The 14,692-nt window shown below is 41.1% G+C and overlaps 1 protein-coding gene across 1 annotated transcript in view; it reads left to right on the forward strand.

Moving 5' to 3' along the window:
• Positions 1-14,692, forward strand: part of EIF2AK3 (eukaryotic translation initiation factor 2 alpha kinase 3) — a 42,362-nt gene that overhangs the window by 14,494 nt on the left and 13,176 nt on the right. The window contains exons 3-10 of the mRNA XM_002187294.7: positions 7,078-7,272; positions 8,882-9,012; positions 10,703-10,937; positions 11,191-11,353; positions 12,220-12,357; positions 12,888-13,010; positions 13,560-13,780; positions 14,111-14,223. Of these exons, the coding sequence (XP_002187330.6) occupies positions 7,078-7,272; positions 8,882-9,012; positions 10,703-10,937; positions 11,191-11,353; positions 12,220-12,357; positions 12,888-13,010; positions 13,560-13,780; positions 14,111-14,223 (1,319 nt within the window). The remainder of the gene's footprint in view (positions 1-7,077; positions 7,273-8,881; positions 9,013-10,702; positions 10,938-11,190; positions 11,354-12,219; positions 12,358-12,887; positions 13,011-13,559; positions 13,781-14,110; positions 14,224-14,692) is intronic.

The following is a 14,692-nucleotide window of genomic DNA, read 5'->3' on the forward strand; positions in this document are numbered from 1 at the left end:
CATCCATTCATGCAGGGCCAGGAGAAGAAACACACAGGGTCCAGCTGAGATCAGTTTGAGTCCTGGTCTCCTTAAGTGCCACAACCTTCTGCTATTGCTCCTGCATGGATGCCAGGTGCCCACCAAAGCCACCCTGTCACATCCCTCCTCGGCTAGACAGGGGAGAGAAAAATCTGTTGAAAAGGCTCTTGGGTCATGGTGAGGGCAGGGAGAGATCATTCACCAGGCGTTGTCACAGGCAAAGCAAACTATACTCAGGGAAACCAGTTTTATTACCAATAAAACCCGACTAGAATAAGGGGAAATAAAGCCAAATCTGAAGAACACATTCCCCCACCCCTCCCTTCTTCCCAGGCTTTACTTCACCCTGATTTTCTCTCCCTCCACCCCAGAGTGGTGCAGGGGGATGGGGCATGGAGGCTGCAGTAAGTTCATCACACATTGTCTCTGCTACTTCTTCCTCCTCAAGGGAGGACCCCTCACACTCTTCCCCTGTTCCAGTGCGGAGTTCTTCCCACCTGTGTAGCCCCCCACTACCAAAGCCTAGCCTTGCAAACAAAATACAAGGACCAGTTTTGCCATGGTGGCTGACAAACTGTGCAGGGCCTGTTTCTGGAAAGGCAAGGCTTTGCGTAATTTTTTTCCACTAATCCACTCCCAGAGGTGCTGTTAGTTCCAAGGAGCTCAGTGATGGGCTTGCTAGCAGCAGCAGCACCAGTTTGTCTCAGAAAGCACTGCTCTTAAGTTTCAGAAGACTTGCAGTCTTATTAATAAAACTTGCCATGTAAAAGAGGGGGATGGAATAATGTCAAAATAAAGTCTTTCTTAAAGCACTGTGCAGTTGGGTTTTTTATTATTATTAAGGAGAACAGTTTTTAAGTCTGTTACCATGGCAGCAGAGCAGGCTGGCATCTCTGTATCTCAAAACCCCAAGTCTTGTTTGACTATGATTAAAGTAAGTGTGGTATTTCAGTTTGCTTGTCTTGAGAGGAAGGGTCTGTGTGATTGCACAGCAAACAGTATTGGGTTCCTGATCTCTTTTGAAGCTGGGGTGGTCTAGTTAGCACACTGCAGTTGCTCAGATTTCCTTTATGGCCCTTCAGGGGAGGGCAGAGCAGGAATAACTATTACAAGGGCAAACTCAAGCTGAACACGGGAGTGTGCCCCTGAGGTGGGAAAGGAGGGTATAAGTCTCAAGCTGCTGTGCTGCTGTCATCTGTTGCTTTTCACACTGTTTGTGTAAAAGACAGTTTTGCAGGGACTGTGGTGCTTACACCTGATCAGATTTTGATCAGATCTGAAGTGTGGAATCGTGACAGATATACCAGCTCTAGTCTTTTATTAAAGTTGTTGGCAGGATGTTGCAGGTGTTACTTTGAAAAGAGAGAAGAAAGGAGTTTTGAAATAAATTCTCTAGTACTCATCCAGGCAAAGGGTTACAGCATCACTTCACACACTCATCATACAGAAAATATAGGCCCACGAAAGTTGAATTTATTACTCTTTTCCACGTATTCATGAAAAATGAAATAGAAACTACCAGCTTGTAGAGTGTGGGGGATGATGGAAGGAGATGAAAGGCTGTAATAGATACAAAGTTGTATCGTAAGGTACTTAACGCAGGCAGGAGTTACGGACCAGGTTTGGTCACTTGATAGACGCTGTGAACTGTTGCTGGATGAGCTGTACAGCCTGATGGTAAAAATCAGCCTGAGCTCTGAGAAACATCTCTGCTCACTGTTGCTGTGCAGACCTGGTGTGCTCTTTCAGGCTGTCACAGCCCAGCTGAGATGAAACCTATTTCCATGGCTTCTCTGATGTGCCGCCCTGGCACTGGCTGGCTCTCAGCTCTGCAGGGGAGGAAGGCCACCTAACCCCACCTCTGTAAACAGCTCAATAAAATACTGATTATCTGATGGCCAGGTGCAGCCTTTCTCACAGTCCTGGTCTCAGAGATGGCTTGGGCATGTTCAGTGTTTAACAGCCACAGGACGGTCAGGACAGGTATGTGCTTCATAAACAAGTGTAGTGCTGAGATCAGGAGTAATGGTACTCACAAGAAGGAAAAATTTTCTAGACAAACATCAACCTGTTGGTATTTCCTGCCTCAGCTTCCTCATTGCCCTTGAACATGTCTCAGGTTGTTTTACTGATCTAAATCATGGACTTCCTTTCACAGTCAATTTTCTTTTTCCTGGCTGGTTGAACAATACTTTGAAGAATACTTTGCTCTTTTACCAGTGCTTTAGGCAGTGGAATAGCTGAACAGCCTCAGTTTTTCCAAAGACTGTGCTTGTGTCCGGGTCTTTGTTCTCTTAGGAAGTGGGGATGCTGTGGGCTTTGCAGAAGTTCGAAGACTCTGGTTGGCCCCTTCATCCCTGTGTGCTGCTGTTTGATTAGGGTTTGCCTGTTAGTAATAGTACACTGTCATCCTCGTCGTGCCCTGTGCTTCAGGATTTCTGCAGGTAGCTGGAGGCAAAACAGGTGAATCAGCATCCTGAAATCTAAGGTGAGGAGGAGAAATAACCTTTTCTATTGGAACAAGTCATAAGCCAGTGTCTCTGTGCAGGTAATCTTCCTGCATAGCAAAAAAGAGCAGGCAATAAATCAGTTCCAGACCAGCCCAAACTAGGGACATCTCAAAAATTGTGTGTGTATGTATATCTATCTATATCTATATTACCTGAAAAATCTGTAAACAATTACAGTAAGAATACCTGTGTTACTGTCTGTGGGTGTGTGTTTTTAATTTGTTTGTTTGTTTTTTTAATGTGGAGCATACCAGCTTCCTTTCACTTTCCCACATTTCTTTGTGCAGACTCTTATTTCTACCCTTCAGAATAAAGCTGCCATATGTGACTTTTAATATGTTGCCTAGATTAATTTTAAAGAGGCTTAAAAGACATAGTTCTCAGCGAGTAGTTTTCTTAAGAGCGTGCTTGATATTGGCTTTGATCCTGTTTGCTACAGTGATCCTATTGTAGGGATAATCATAGAGGGGAAAAAACTGGTACCTTTATCACTTAAGATCATGTAGGTTGGTCTTAGTTAATTAGTAATTGGAATGAAGCTCTTGCAGCTTATAGTAACAGTAAGATTTGAGAACTACAAGCATAAGTGTTAGAAAAACATAAAGACATAAAATCCTATTTTAAGGAAAATATTTCACTTGTGCGTGGTTATTTCCTTGGAGTTAGTAGATAGTCCAGCCCATCTGTAAACAATAATATTGACTGTTTTGGCACCAGACTGGGCTCAGATGTGTCTGCACGTGAGCAGGCTTGATTTTCCTTTCAGACGATAAAGAGCCTTAGGAAGGGGGTAGAATGTCACACTTGCTGTTAAACAGCTCCTGGAAGCTTTAGTACTTCAGCTTGTTTTGATCTCTGTTTACACAATTTTCCCTTTCCTTTCTTTTTCTCTTCTCTCCGCCGCTGTAAATCAGCGGCTTCGTGCACCGCTCAACCTGCCGTGGCACCTGGCGTACGGTGCCCTCCTTTCCATAAAGAGTCTAGACAGCAAATTCCCTGGAAGCGTGTGCCATTCCGGATCGTTATGGCTTTTTTTGCTTTTTTGTGGATGCTTTTTAGAAACTGCATTACCTCACCCGTCGGCCCGGAGATTGCGCAGCCCGCGGCGCTGATAGGGCTGCAGAGCCCCGCGCAGAGCCAATGGAGAACTTGGGCTGCAAACTCTTAATGAGCAAAAGAGCAGCGCCTGGGCTGGGGCTCCGTGTTAACGTGGGGCTTTTTCTAAGTGTTACTGCTGAAAGACAAGCCACTTAACAATTATGTGCCATATTGCTGACCAGTGGAGCTCAACAAATAGCTATTTACATTGACAGATCAGGGGAATGTGTAAGTGCATCGTGGTAACCTACATTTTCTGTGCCAAGAGATTTGCAGCTGACTGCCTGGGTGACTCACTCCTTGGATTAGGAGATGAGGTAATGCTTTTGAGATACAGGGTGATGTCATTCCTTTACCTGAGCTGCATGCCGATGCTAGTTGCTAGTACTTTCAAGGAAAGTCCCTTTTCTGCTTCTCATGTACTACAGATGAGCTGCATAATTCAGATAGTTGTTGTTATTAATGTCCTTCCAAAGCCTCTGGCTGAACTGCTCTTTTGAAAACGGATGTCACCACAAGTGGCCACAAATGCCTTTTGTTACACATGACTGTGGGCACCTGCAAGTGGCACATTTGCATTCCTGCCTCATTCTTCAAATAAAGCTATTTTGTTAAAAGAAGACCTTCATGGTAATGAGGTACTACCTCTTGTCAGCACTGTGTCATGTAATTCACTTACAGATAAAGTCATCCTAAAATAAGGTGATTTTTTTCCGTTTCTGTAGTGAAATAGCTCATTTGTGATGGTAAGTAACCCAAATGTCTCACTTGCACGTAGGGTCAGTTTAACCTTATCCACTCCTGCTTTAGCATTGTCCTTCACTGCAACAGCTCTTCCTGCTGTCCCTGCTCTCTCCCCTGATGTGTTCATGGACAGCAGCTGTGTCTTTTCTCAGCTTTTCCCTCCCAATGTCACCAGGACCTGCTGCTCCTGTGCATGCCCTCAAGGTTGGGAGCACGGACAGGTGATCAGCAGAGCTGACCGACAGTGTCTTCTGTCCTCTGCAGGTTATGGGGACCGAGGTTTTAACACTCGAGCAGGCAGAGAGCACTGCCAGGGAATTTTCAAATCCATAACCTGATTTGATCCATATTTTGGGGGTATACATGTGTGTGTCGCTGAGTCAACATCATGCATCTTGGAAATTTGGGTGTGGTTCCTAGGAGTGGCCAATATGTGTGTGTTGTTTGCTGGTGGAAAATTTTCTTACTCAGGCCCTGGAGGGAGAGCTTTGGGACAGGGGAGGCACTGTCCCAAATGAGGTGACATGTGTCACGCTGTCCCCAGAGCTTGCAGTTACCCCCAGAGAGTCTTCCATGCTCAGCAGCAATTCCTGGGCAGTTTACACCACTGTCTCTATTCTTCACAAGCCATGGAATGGTCTCTAACCCTTGGAGCAGAGTATCTCATACTGGCTGGGCTTTCAGACTACTTGCATGTGTATGGATCGTGTGCAGATCCATTCAGAGGATTTGTTAATGCAAAGTAACAGCTGCACGGGCTAAAAGTTGTCATCAGAAATATTATGAGCTTCTGAAAGAATATATTACAGAAACATTTTGTAGCATTACTCCTCTGTGTTGAATGTTTTAACAAGGTACTTCCACCATGGTTGCAGCTGCAATTTTGGCACTGGCATTTTGGTTTTAAAAATGTGTTTTCCAAATCTCAGTCTCTTGTTTCTCAAGATCACAAGGTTGCTCTTGAATATGAATCTTTATGAATCTTTATATTAACCTTGTTTGCTTTGTTTGTCCACCGATCAGGTGATCTCTACAAATGACTTGCCACACTCCTCACCAGAATATTTCCTTTTTTGTTGGTTTATTTCTGTGCGTATGTGCACAGGGCTGTGTGTGTTTATTTTTCCTCCCCAATTGGAGGCCATAATGCAACACTTGTGTGCCACATGCAGTGTCTTTTCTGGGACATTTGGCCTTTATTGCCATAAGGTAAATATCTGAGAGGGAAAGAATACACCTAGTTTTGCTTTGTAAGAGCTTCATAGCCAATCTCAGGAGCTTATTTTTATCATCTCTTCAATTACACATTGTGCTCCTGAGAGGAGTTTTTATTTCAATTGTCTGTCATCATGAGCCTTTTCAAAGCTGGAAAGCATTGGTGTAAGATCCTTTAGGGATCATAAATACCAGCAGTGTGGGGTAACTCACCTGAATTTTCTCTGTAAATTAAATGTGTTGAACAGTGTATGAGGAGATACTAGTCGTGACATGCACACATCTACAACATCTGTCTTTCCCTCCCTGTTCAGGTGAATCCTAATTTTACTTAATGCTGTTGTTCTCGACTCTGAACCAGTTAGAGGAATAAAAATTCCATGTTACATGGAATTTGAATCATGCAGAAGATATGGTTTCAGATCCTCACAGTAGCTCCAGAAATAATAACAACAAGAAACCTTCTGCATCTTTTGTACCACTTTGTAATAAACATCTAGGCTTTGGAGTCTGAGCAGGGATATTTTTTTCCAAGTGATTAATACAGGTGTACCAGAAGCAATCTTTATTTCTTAATGTGTCAAGTATCCAAATTTAATGTATTATGTTGTAGGATACTGCCCAAATGGACAGAGGTTCTGAAAAAGCAGTAAAACCTCCCATGTTAATCCATATCCTCAGAAGCTAAGATTATGTGGATTACAGTTTCTCACTGTTCTTGATGGGCACAGCCACTGTGGCTCCACAGCATTAGTTATGGTCCATCATGCTGATAATGAGTTTCTTAATAAGTCCCTTAGTACTCCCTGACAATGACTCATACTTCCGAACTAGGATCTCCTTGAAAATCTCTGTGTAATGGGTGAAATATTGTATCCCCTTACTTGTGTGTTTAGGGAAAAGCCAGGCAATTTTTAAAGGAACAGTGTGCTTAAAGATAAGAAATTCCGAGGGGAAGTCAGATTTAACTGTCTGGAGAGGCCAAGGTGAAATACGAGCTCTGATCTCAATTGCTCTCTCTGCTTTACAGACAGTTGAATATTCTGAAATAGACATTAATCATGAAAACAGCCTCAGTTGTACTTTTAAAATTACTCTATTTTGAAACTATCACAAATAATTTGCAAAACTTTGCACTTTAACCGGTGCCTGTCTCTTTGGAGAATTTGCTTTCAACCCACATCATATTTTCTGCAGTTTTGGATGAAACCTGTCAACTCATCGAGCTTTCAAATGTTTTGAAGAAGTGTCACACACTGAACTGTTTTTTAACTAAGAATAGTGAAATATGGATTTGATTTGAATGCCTGAAAGTTTTCTGTCTTCAGTATAACTTTGAAAAATAGGACTCTGAGATACAAAACCATTAGGACACTGGAGCATAGCGTACTAGACTTGCTTATACAGCATTTTTGTTGCCATTTGTGGTCTGTGTGTTTTGGTAAAATGATGGTTAAATCATAGCTAACCTTGAATTCACTTATTTTAGGTGTTTGGAAACAAGATGATTATCCCTTCCTTGGATGGGGACCTCTTCCAGTGGGACCGGGATCGAGAGAGCATGGAAGCCGTTCCTTTCACAGTTGAATCTCTTCTCGAGTCATCCTACAAATTCGGCGAGGATGTTGTCTTAGTTGGGGGAAAGTCTTTGACCACCTATGGGCTGAGCTCCTATTCAGGGAAGGTAAGAGCCTGAAAAGATGTTTTGTGTCTGTGTGTTTCGAGCTCTGCCTTGCAAACAGGGAGCTCCTGGGGTTTAAACTGTGGTGCAGCTCAAGAGTTTAACTGCAGGGCACAAAAGGGCAGGACCTGGGCCTCATGGGCTGCAGTAGGTGGCATGGCACTGCAGTCTCCTCCTGCCACAGAGCTCCTGCTCTGTGCCCTGTGCTGCCTTTAACCCTTGTCTCACCACTTGCTAACCCAGAAGAGCACTGTTCACTTCTTACTGGATTAGTTTTGTGTTGGGGATCAGGGTGTGCCAGAGCCAGCACAACCAAAGGGACAGGGGTTTTGTCGCCAGAGCATAGTGAGAGTATAAGAGGGATGACCCCTTTCTGTGGGAGTTCAGCTTTATCATCTGGCTCTGCTTGAAGGAGATTTTGCAGTTCAGCTCACTGTGTATCAATTAATGCTTTAGGTGACACCTTTTTTAAACCTAATTTCAAATTTTTCAAAACTACTGAGAAGAGAAAAAATTCAACATATGATAAAATTTTGGTCTTCTGGTTTTTGTCAGTGTGCTTACTATTAAAAGAAGTTCTTCTTATGTTTTAAAGTCATATTTAAAAGTTAAGTTAAATGTCAGATATCATTGAAGTGCTTGCAAATACTTTGTGTAGTGAAGAAGAGACATTTTTGTGTTTCAGAAATGTTGCATTTTAAAACAAGTTAAAAAATAGATTCAGTTAAAAAATTAAAAGTTTCCAGTGTTTGTTTTCAGCAAAATCAGGGTTTTTTTTTTTTGATTTTTATTTCATTTTCGCCATACATTTTAATCTGGAGCACTTCTGTGGTGTGGTGAGGAATTGTCACTAGTGACAAAGAGCACAGACCCCAAACCAGAGTTCATTAATTCCTTTTGGTTTCCTCACTGGCAGCAGAGGGCTCTGTGCACCAACGGGCTCCTTCTCCTCCAGTGATCAGAAGAGGAAATTGTCATTTCTCAGAAATTTTGATTCCTGGCTTATGCTCACAGTAGCAAAGCTGCCTCTTAGAGGAAATAGTGCCTAACTCTTCCTTCCAAAGAGTTTGTGCACTTTCATCTCTCTGGCATTGCCCATATAATGCAAATTCTGTTTGAGATTGGGACTGTTGGAAACTGTGACTGTGAGAGTTCATTAAGGTTTTCTTTTAGTAGCTGACAAGGCAAAGGGGGGAGACATTGTGGTCAACAGTACTTCATTTGAAGCTGATAGAGTTATGCTGAGACAAATATGACATGAAAACACAATTATGCTCTGGTTCTTGCAGGAATGTTCTTTTGATGTCCATAGAAATAGTGGGAAAAGAGAGAGCTCAGATTTCTTTCTGTTAGAAGTACATACAAAATATTGTCACATGGTAGCTAAAATACCACAGACTGTAAACTTTCTGGAACCCTTTGAAAGTTTTTGTTCTGAAAAGCTGTTATCTCTAAAACCAGGCTTTTCAACATCCCTCAGTCAAACATCTAAAGTCAGAGAGTTCCAAATTGCCTGCCAGCCAAGAGCAGGCTGTAAGGATTGTTAGCTTTGAATATTGCTGTTGGTTATAATTGTTTTGAAGTCACACAGTGAGCCTGCCTTGCCCCTCAGGTGAAGTACATCTGCTCGGCCGTGGGCTGCCGCCGCTGGGACGATGAGGACACGGAGCAGGAGGAGACGCTCCTGCTGCACCGCACGCAGAAAACCGTCCGGGCCGTGGGGCCGCGCAGCGGCAACGAGAAGTGAGTCTGAACTGCTCGGGAACACTCCCGTACAGATGGTGAGGCAGAAAAGGCAGGAGTCAGATCACATTGCTCCCCTTGTCCTTGCTCACCTCGGGAAAGTTTGTCACTGCTGTACTGCACAGGGCAAATGTCACTGCGTCTGTTCTAACTGCTGCTTTGGTGCAAGAAGAGACAGTGTAAAAGTCTTGTTGTAATCTACTCCCTTTAAAGTTCTTTACTGCTCATGGTAACTGTCACTGGGGAGGGAGGTTATGCATGATGTCTTAAGTTTTCATTTTAAGTTGATATTTTAAACCATTCTTAAATTTCTGTTGTTCATTCCATAATGTAGGTGGTTTGTTCTTTCTAAGCTGTAGAAACTGATTCGATCTGTGATTTTTCTAATGCTGTCACATGAAGTTTTAATACATCAAGATTTCTGTAAAACTACAGACACATATCTTCTGGGGAAAAAAAATCAAACACAAGCCCACTTCATAAAACACAGACTTAAAAAGATGAGTTCTGTACATAGATACAAGCAACTGCCCAGCAAGATAGTGGAGAACCAGTCATTCCCTGTTCCCCTGCTCCCTCTCCTGTTTGCAGCAGGATGTGACAAGTTGTGCATTTGTAGCCTATCAGAGACAACATAATGAGAACTCAGTAACAAATCAGATATCTGAGAGGATAAATCTTGGTTTCTGTGTTTCTTGGTGACAAATATTAGCCAGGAGAGATATGTCAAAACCATAGTATTTAGTCTTGTGTCCCAGAATCCTCCTGTCTATGTGGTGAGAAACAGAGGTGCTTTCCTGGTGCCATGGAATGGGTAGGAAACATCTGGGCTTTTAATCCAGAGGGAAAAAAAGTAATAAAAAGTAATGTCTTTAATACATCGACTGAATGTATAAAATATGCCAAACTTTTACCATAAGGGTGTAAATTCTTTAAAGAGCCAGTTTGGGCTCGTGGTGGTTGCCAGACTGATAAGAAGCTTTGGGTACCCAAATATACTGTTCAAGAAATATTTACCCCTTTTTGCTGTCCAAACATGCTGTGCTTTTCCCATCTATATCTTTGTAGGTTTACAAGAATTGAAGAATTTTTTGCTATGCAAGAAACCTTTTCTCCTTACACATTTCATTGTACATTTGTCTTTTTTTGATGTTAACCTATTGGACATGAGCAGTCCTGCTTTCATGTCAAGGGACCTGTGTTAGGTTGTATGTGGGATTAAACAAAAAAATGATTGTCCATTTCTCAGTTTGAAAAATCTTATGTTTCCAGTTAAATACACTTAATTAGTGAAAAGTGGCTTGTTAGAATGCTGCTTCCTAACAGCTTTGTACTTACTGCTTTCATCAGCCACAGTATGTTTTCTTACTAGGCAGATCCAGCTCTAATACTTGAAGATTTGAATTTTCCCCTTCATACACTAAGCCTTTAGTGCCATTGGCCCTACTTCACCACCTTTTTTCTCAGTTCACCCATCATGTTGGACAGCATTTCTCAGCTTGTTTGATTTGTGTTCTGGATTAACCCTCCCCTCCTGGTACAGTTTTGTTCATTTGACAGTCTGAGAGTTTACTGTGAAAATATGGGCCAAATATAGGTAATTCAGTGTAGAAATCCTATGCACAGAGGACTTGGGACTTCCTTTGAATATAAAAGCTCTTTCTACAGAGGTTTTCTCTTTTCCTTTGAGGTGGAATTTCAGTGTTGGTCACTTTGAGCTGCGCTATGTCCCAGATATTGAAACTAGAGCAGGATACATTGAGAGCAATTTTAAATCAACTATGAACAAAGAAGAAACAAAAATCATTTCAGATGTGGATGAGCAGGAAGCTATGATGAAAGACACAGTGATAAAGGTCTCTGTGGCTGACTGGAAGGTGATGGCTTTTAACAGACGAGGAGGACATCTGGAATGGGAATACCAGGTAGGGGGAAAGGCAGAATATTAAATATCACAAAAGTAGATGTTTTGAAGATGTCTTTCATCTTTGGTTTCAGGCACTGTCTTTGTAAAGGAGCACACATCTGCTTGTATTTTTTTAACTGAAGTTCTGACTTTGAGCTGCTGTATCTGTTAGAAAAATTTAAACAAGAAATTTAAGCATTTTGTTTTTTATTATTCTTATTTAATAGCTCATTAATACAACATTCATTTTCCAATTATTCTCTCCTTTTCAGTTTTGCACTCCAATTGCTTCTGCATGGCTGCTTAAGGATGGCAAAGTAATTCCAATCAGTCTGTTTGATGACACGAGTTACACAACAAATAATGAGGTACTGGAAGATGAAGAAGACCTTGTGGAAGCTGCCAGAGGGGCCACAGAATCCAGTGTCTATTTGGGTGAGACACCAACTGCAGCATTTTCTGTAGTAAACATTATTCATTTCTCTGTTGAGGTTGTAGTAAAGCAAATCTTTTTGTAATGATAGATTTCAAACCCGTATATCTTTTCCGTTTTGATTCTGAAATGTTCATTGCTTTGTAGTTTCAGTACATTGGAGATGATTTAAAGTCTTGAAACTTTAGAAGACAGGGTGGCAGCTAGTAAAGCAGCCTTATTTCCCATTAATTTGTACTCTGATTGCAGTAACATACTGTGAAGAAAATTCAGATAAGATTTTAGATGGCTTAGGTTTCATCCAGCTGTCAGGATTCATTGGATGTGGTTTGTGACTATTTGAAATAGAGTGGCTTAAGGTCCTCCTCCTCAACTCTGTCTCTGGGAGGTAAATGTGCTTTAGTTTTCTAAGACTTGGTTTGCCTTAAGCCTTTTTCTCTTAAGTCTTTGCACCTTGTACTTTTCCAGTTAATGGTTAGAATAACATATAAAGAATAACACAAGGAAGAAGCCAGATTGTTGCAGCCTTCCTGGTAATGGCTGTTTTGTGCAGCATTAGCAAGGGTAGGAAGTTTGAATGAGGTCTTACTTCTGCAAATCCCAAACTCCTTTACAGCTCTGGCATTTTCCTGTAGCACCAGCTTTCCAGCAGCAAAAATGAGATGTCCTGAACTCTTGCTTTCCTAGAGCAGGGGGAAGATACTACTTGAATTCATCCAGCCTAGCAATCAGAGTCAGTATCTCAGGTTTTCAGAATAAGAAGGAATATTTTCAAACATGTGTTTAACCATTTTGACTAGGCAGTTTTATTCCAGGGATGAAGAGAACCAAATCTAAAGACTAATATGCTTCCTTGTTTATTACTTAGGTATGTTCAGGGGCCAGTTATATCTTCAATCATCAGTCAGGATTTCTGAGAAATTCCCAACCAACCCAAAGGCTCTGGAATCCAGGAATGATAATGCAATTATTCCTCTTCCCAAAATCAAATGGAAACCTTTAATCCGTAAGTAACAATTCAGATTTTACTTTATTACCTTAGTTCAAAAAAGACGGGGCATCTTTCTGGTTTCCAGTTATGTTTCAAGCTAGTTTGATGTTTCCAACTGTAAACTACTTCAGGAGTATCTCTGTGCTTTATTAAGTGTTTATTTTTTTCTAATTAAATGTTTAATGTCTGTTTTCTTTTACTATGGATTTGACAGGGTCTTTGTTAGTAATTAAATGCTGGGTCTTCTTAATCAAATTTTTCAACAAAAAGAGGAAGAAATTTTTTGCAGTGATGTGAATATGAGTGAATTGACTTGTCAAGGGGAAGAAGTACTAAGTAACTGTTACCTTTCTTAATGTTTCCTTCTATGGAATTTACTTCTCATTGCCTGATTCAAGAGGCATTTTGTAAGATTATGCAATTGGAGTTCTCTTTAAATTAATGTGAAAAGAATTTTACAAACAATTGACATTTTATATACTCGGCAGAATAAGCAGTCTGTACTTTAAAGAAAGCTCAGAGAATTTTGTCTTTTCTGTGCTTAGATTCTCCTTCCAGGACTCCAGTGCTGGTGGGCTCTGATGAGTTTGATAAGTGTCTCAGCAATGACAAGTATTCTCATGAGGAATACAGCAATGGAGCACTGTCAGTTCTGCAGTACCCGTATGGTAAGTGAAGTTCCAGACTTTAAAGTATTTCAAATACCCAGGTTTTATTATCTGTGAATGTCAATAAATGACCATTTGTTAGACCTTAAATATATGTATTTTTTTTTAATATTTAATGAATTAGGAAATTACTGCCCAAACTAGGATTTGCAGATTGCAGTGTAGGTACAATTAGTGCCACATAAAGCACAACAAAGTGCCAGGGATTGCCACTGAAGTGCTGTTGTGTGTGCTGCTGTTGCTACTGAGAGTTCTTTGGAGTGGAAAAAATCTGGGGAATTACTTTTTTCAGAATTTACTAGCAGTGCTGGAGACTCAGGATGGTTGTCACAAGTTGTCCATATGGAAGATACTCTGGTTTAAAGCTAGAAAGACCTAATTGCTGTCCACAACCTTAATTAACTGAATTTACTTATGTGCTGTTTAAAATCATGGGGCATGGAAATAAAAACACCTCATGTCTGTTGAGGGGACCTATTAATGAGAAGCCAAAGTTGTTTTGTAGGTACCTGCAAGTAAATCTGTGTTCTCTTTGTGTTTTATACACAGATAATGGTTATTACTTACCCTACTACAAGAGGGACAGAAATAAACGCAGCAACCAGATCACTGTTAGATTTTTTGAGGACACAAATTACAAGAACATTCGCAAAAAGGATCCCGTTCTTCTGCTTCATTGGTGGAAAGAAATTGTTGGCACCATTTTATTTTGTATCGTGGCCACGACATTTATTGTGCGCAAACTCTTCCATCCCCACCCTTACAGCAGAGTAAGTATTTCTTTCAGAATCCCAAATACAGAAGGAATTCTTTTAGCTGTTTCTTTCAGTTTGGACTCTGCAATGAGTAATATTAATAAGTTAATAACTAATGAGATGATAAAATCAAAAGCCTAAATTTATTGTTTAATCTGTATGTGAAGGCTGCCAGCTGCCTCATACAATTTGCTTAACTGCTTCAGCAAGCAGATTAGACTGCTTCTGACGTGTCTGGAGATATTTATTTAATGCCATATCTAGGGTACAAACCAGTCTCAGGCACTCAAGGAGTTGATTTTGTTTGTTTGTTTGTTTTGTTCTTGTTTTGGAAATCCTTGTTAGCTGCGGAAGGAGTCTGAAACACAGTGTCAGACTGATTGTAAGTATGAGCCCACTTATGGAGACATTAAAGACAACAGCTGGAGTGATGCCAAGAACTCTGGATATGTGTCAAGGTGAGGTCTGTTCAACACAACATAAACAAGGTGTTTAATCAGTGTGGCTACTAATGCTGTCTGGAGATAGAAAGAGTAGGTGTTCACCTGTTCTTACCTAGGAACTCCCAGTCCTCTGACTTCCCAGGATAATCAGCAACTGGCACAAAGGACTCTGTGACCCCATTACTCATGGGAGATTGCAGTTATGATTAGTCTCAGAAATTCCAGAGAGGCAACAGGTTACATGTGATCAGAAGTATTTGCTGATAAGAAAAATGGGAGATTGATCCTTGTAGGTCTTAATCAGTGTTTACTCCATCTGTTCCTGTGCTTATGGTGTAAGGCAGAGAAAGGCAGTTACACATGGAAATAGATGACATTTTATATACTCTGCAGAATAAACAGTCTATACTTGAAATAAAACCTTCATGGGTTTTACAAAGGAGTTGGTTAAGACAGAAGGCTTAATAGGGGCATGCCATTATGC

This window comes from Taeniopygia guttata, chromosome 4, assembly GCF_048771995.1.
Source record: "Taeniopygia guttata chromosome 4, bTaeGut7.mat, whole genome shotgun sequence".
Lineage (NCBI taxonomy): Eukaryota > Metazoa > Chordata > Aves > Passeriformes > Estrildidae > Taeniopygia > Taeniopygia guttata.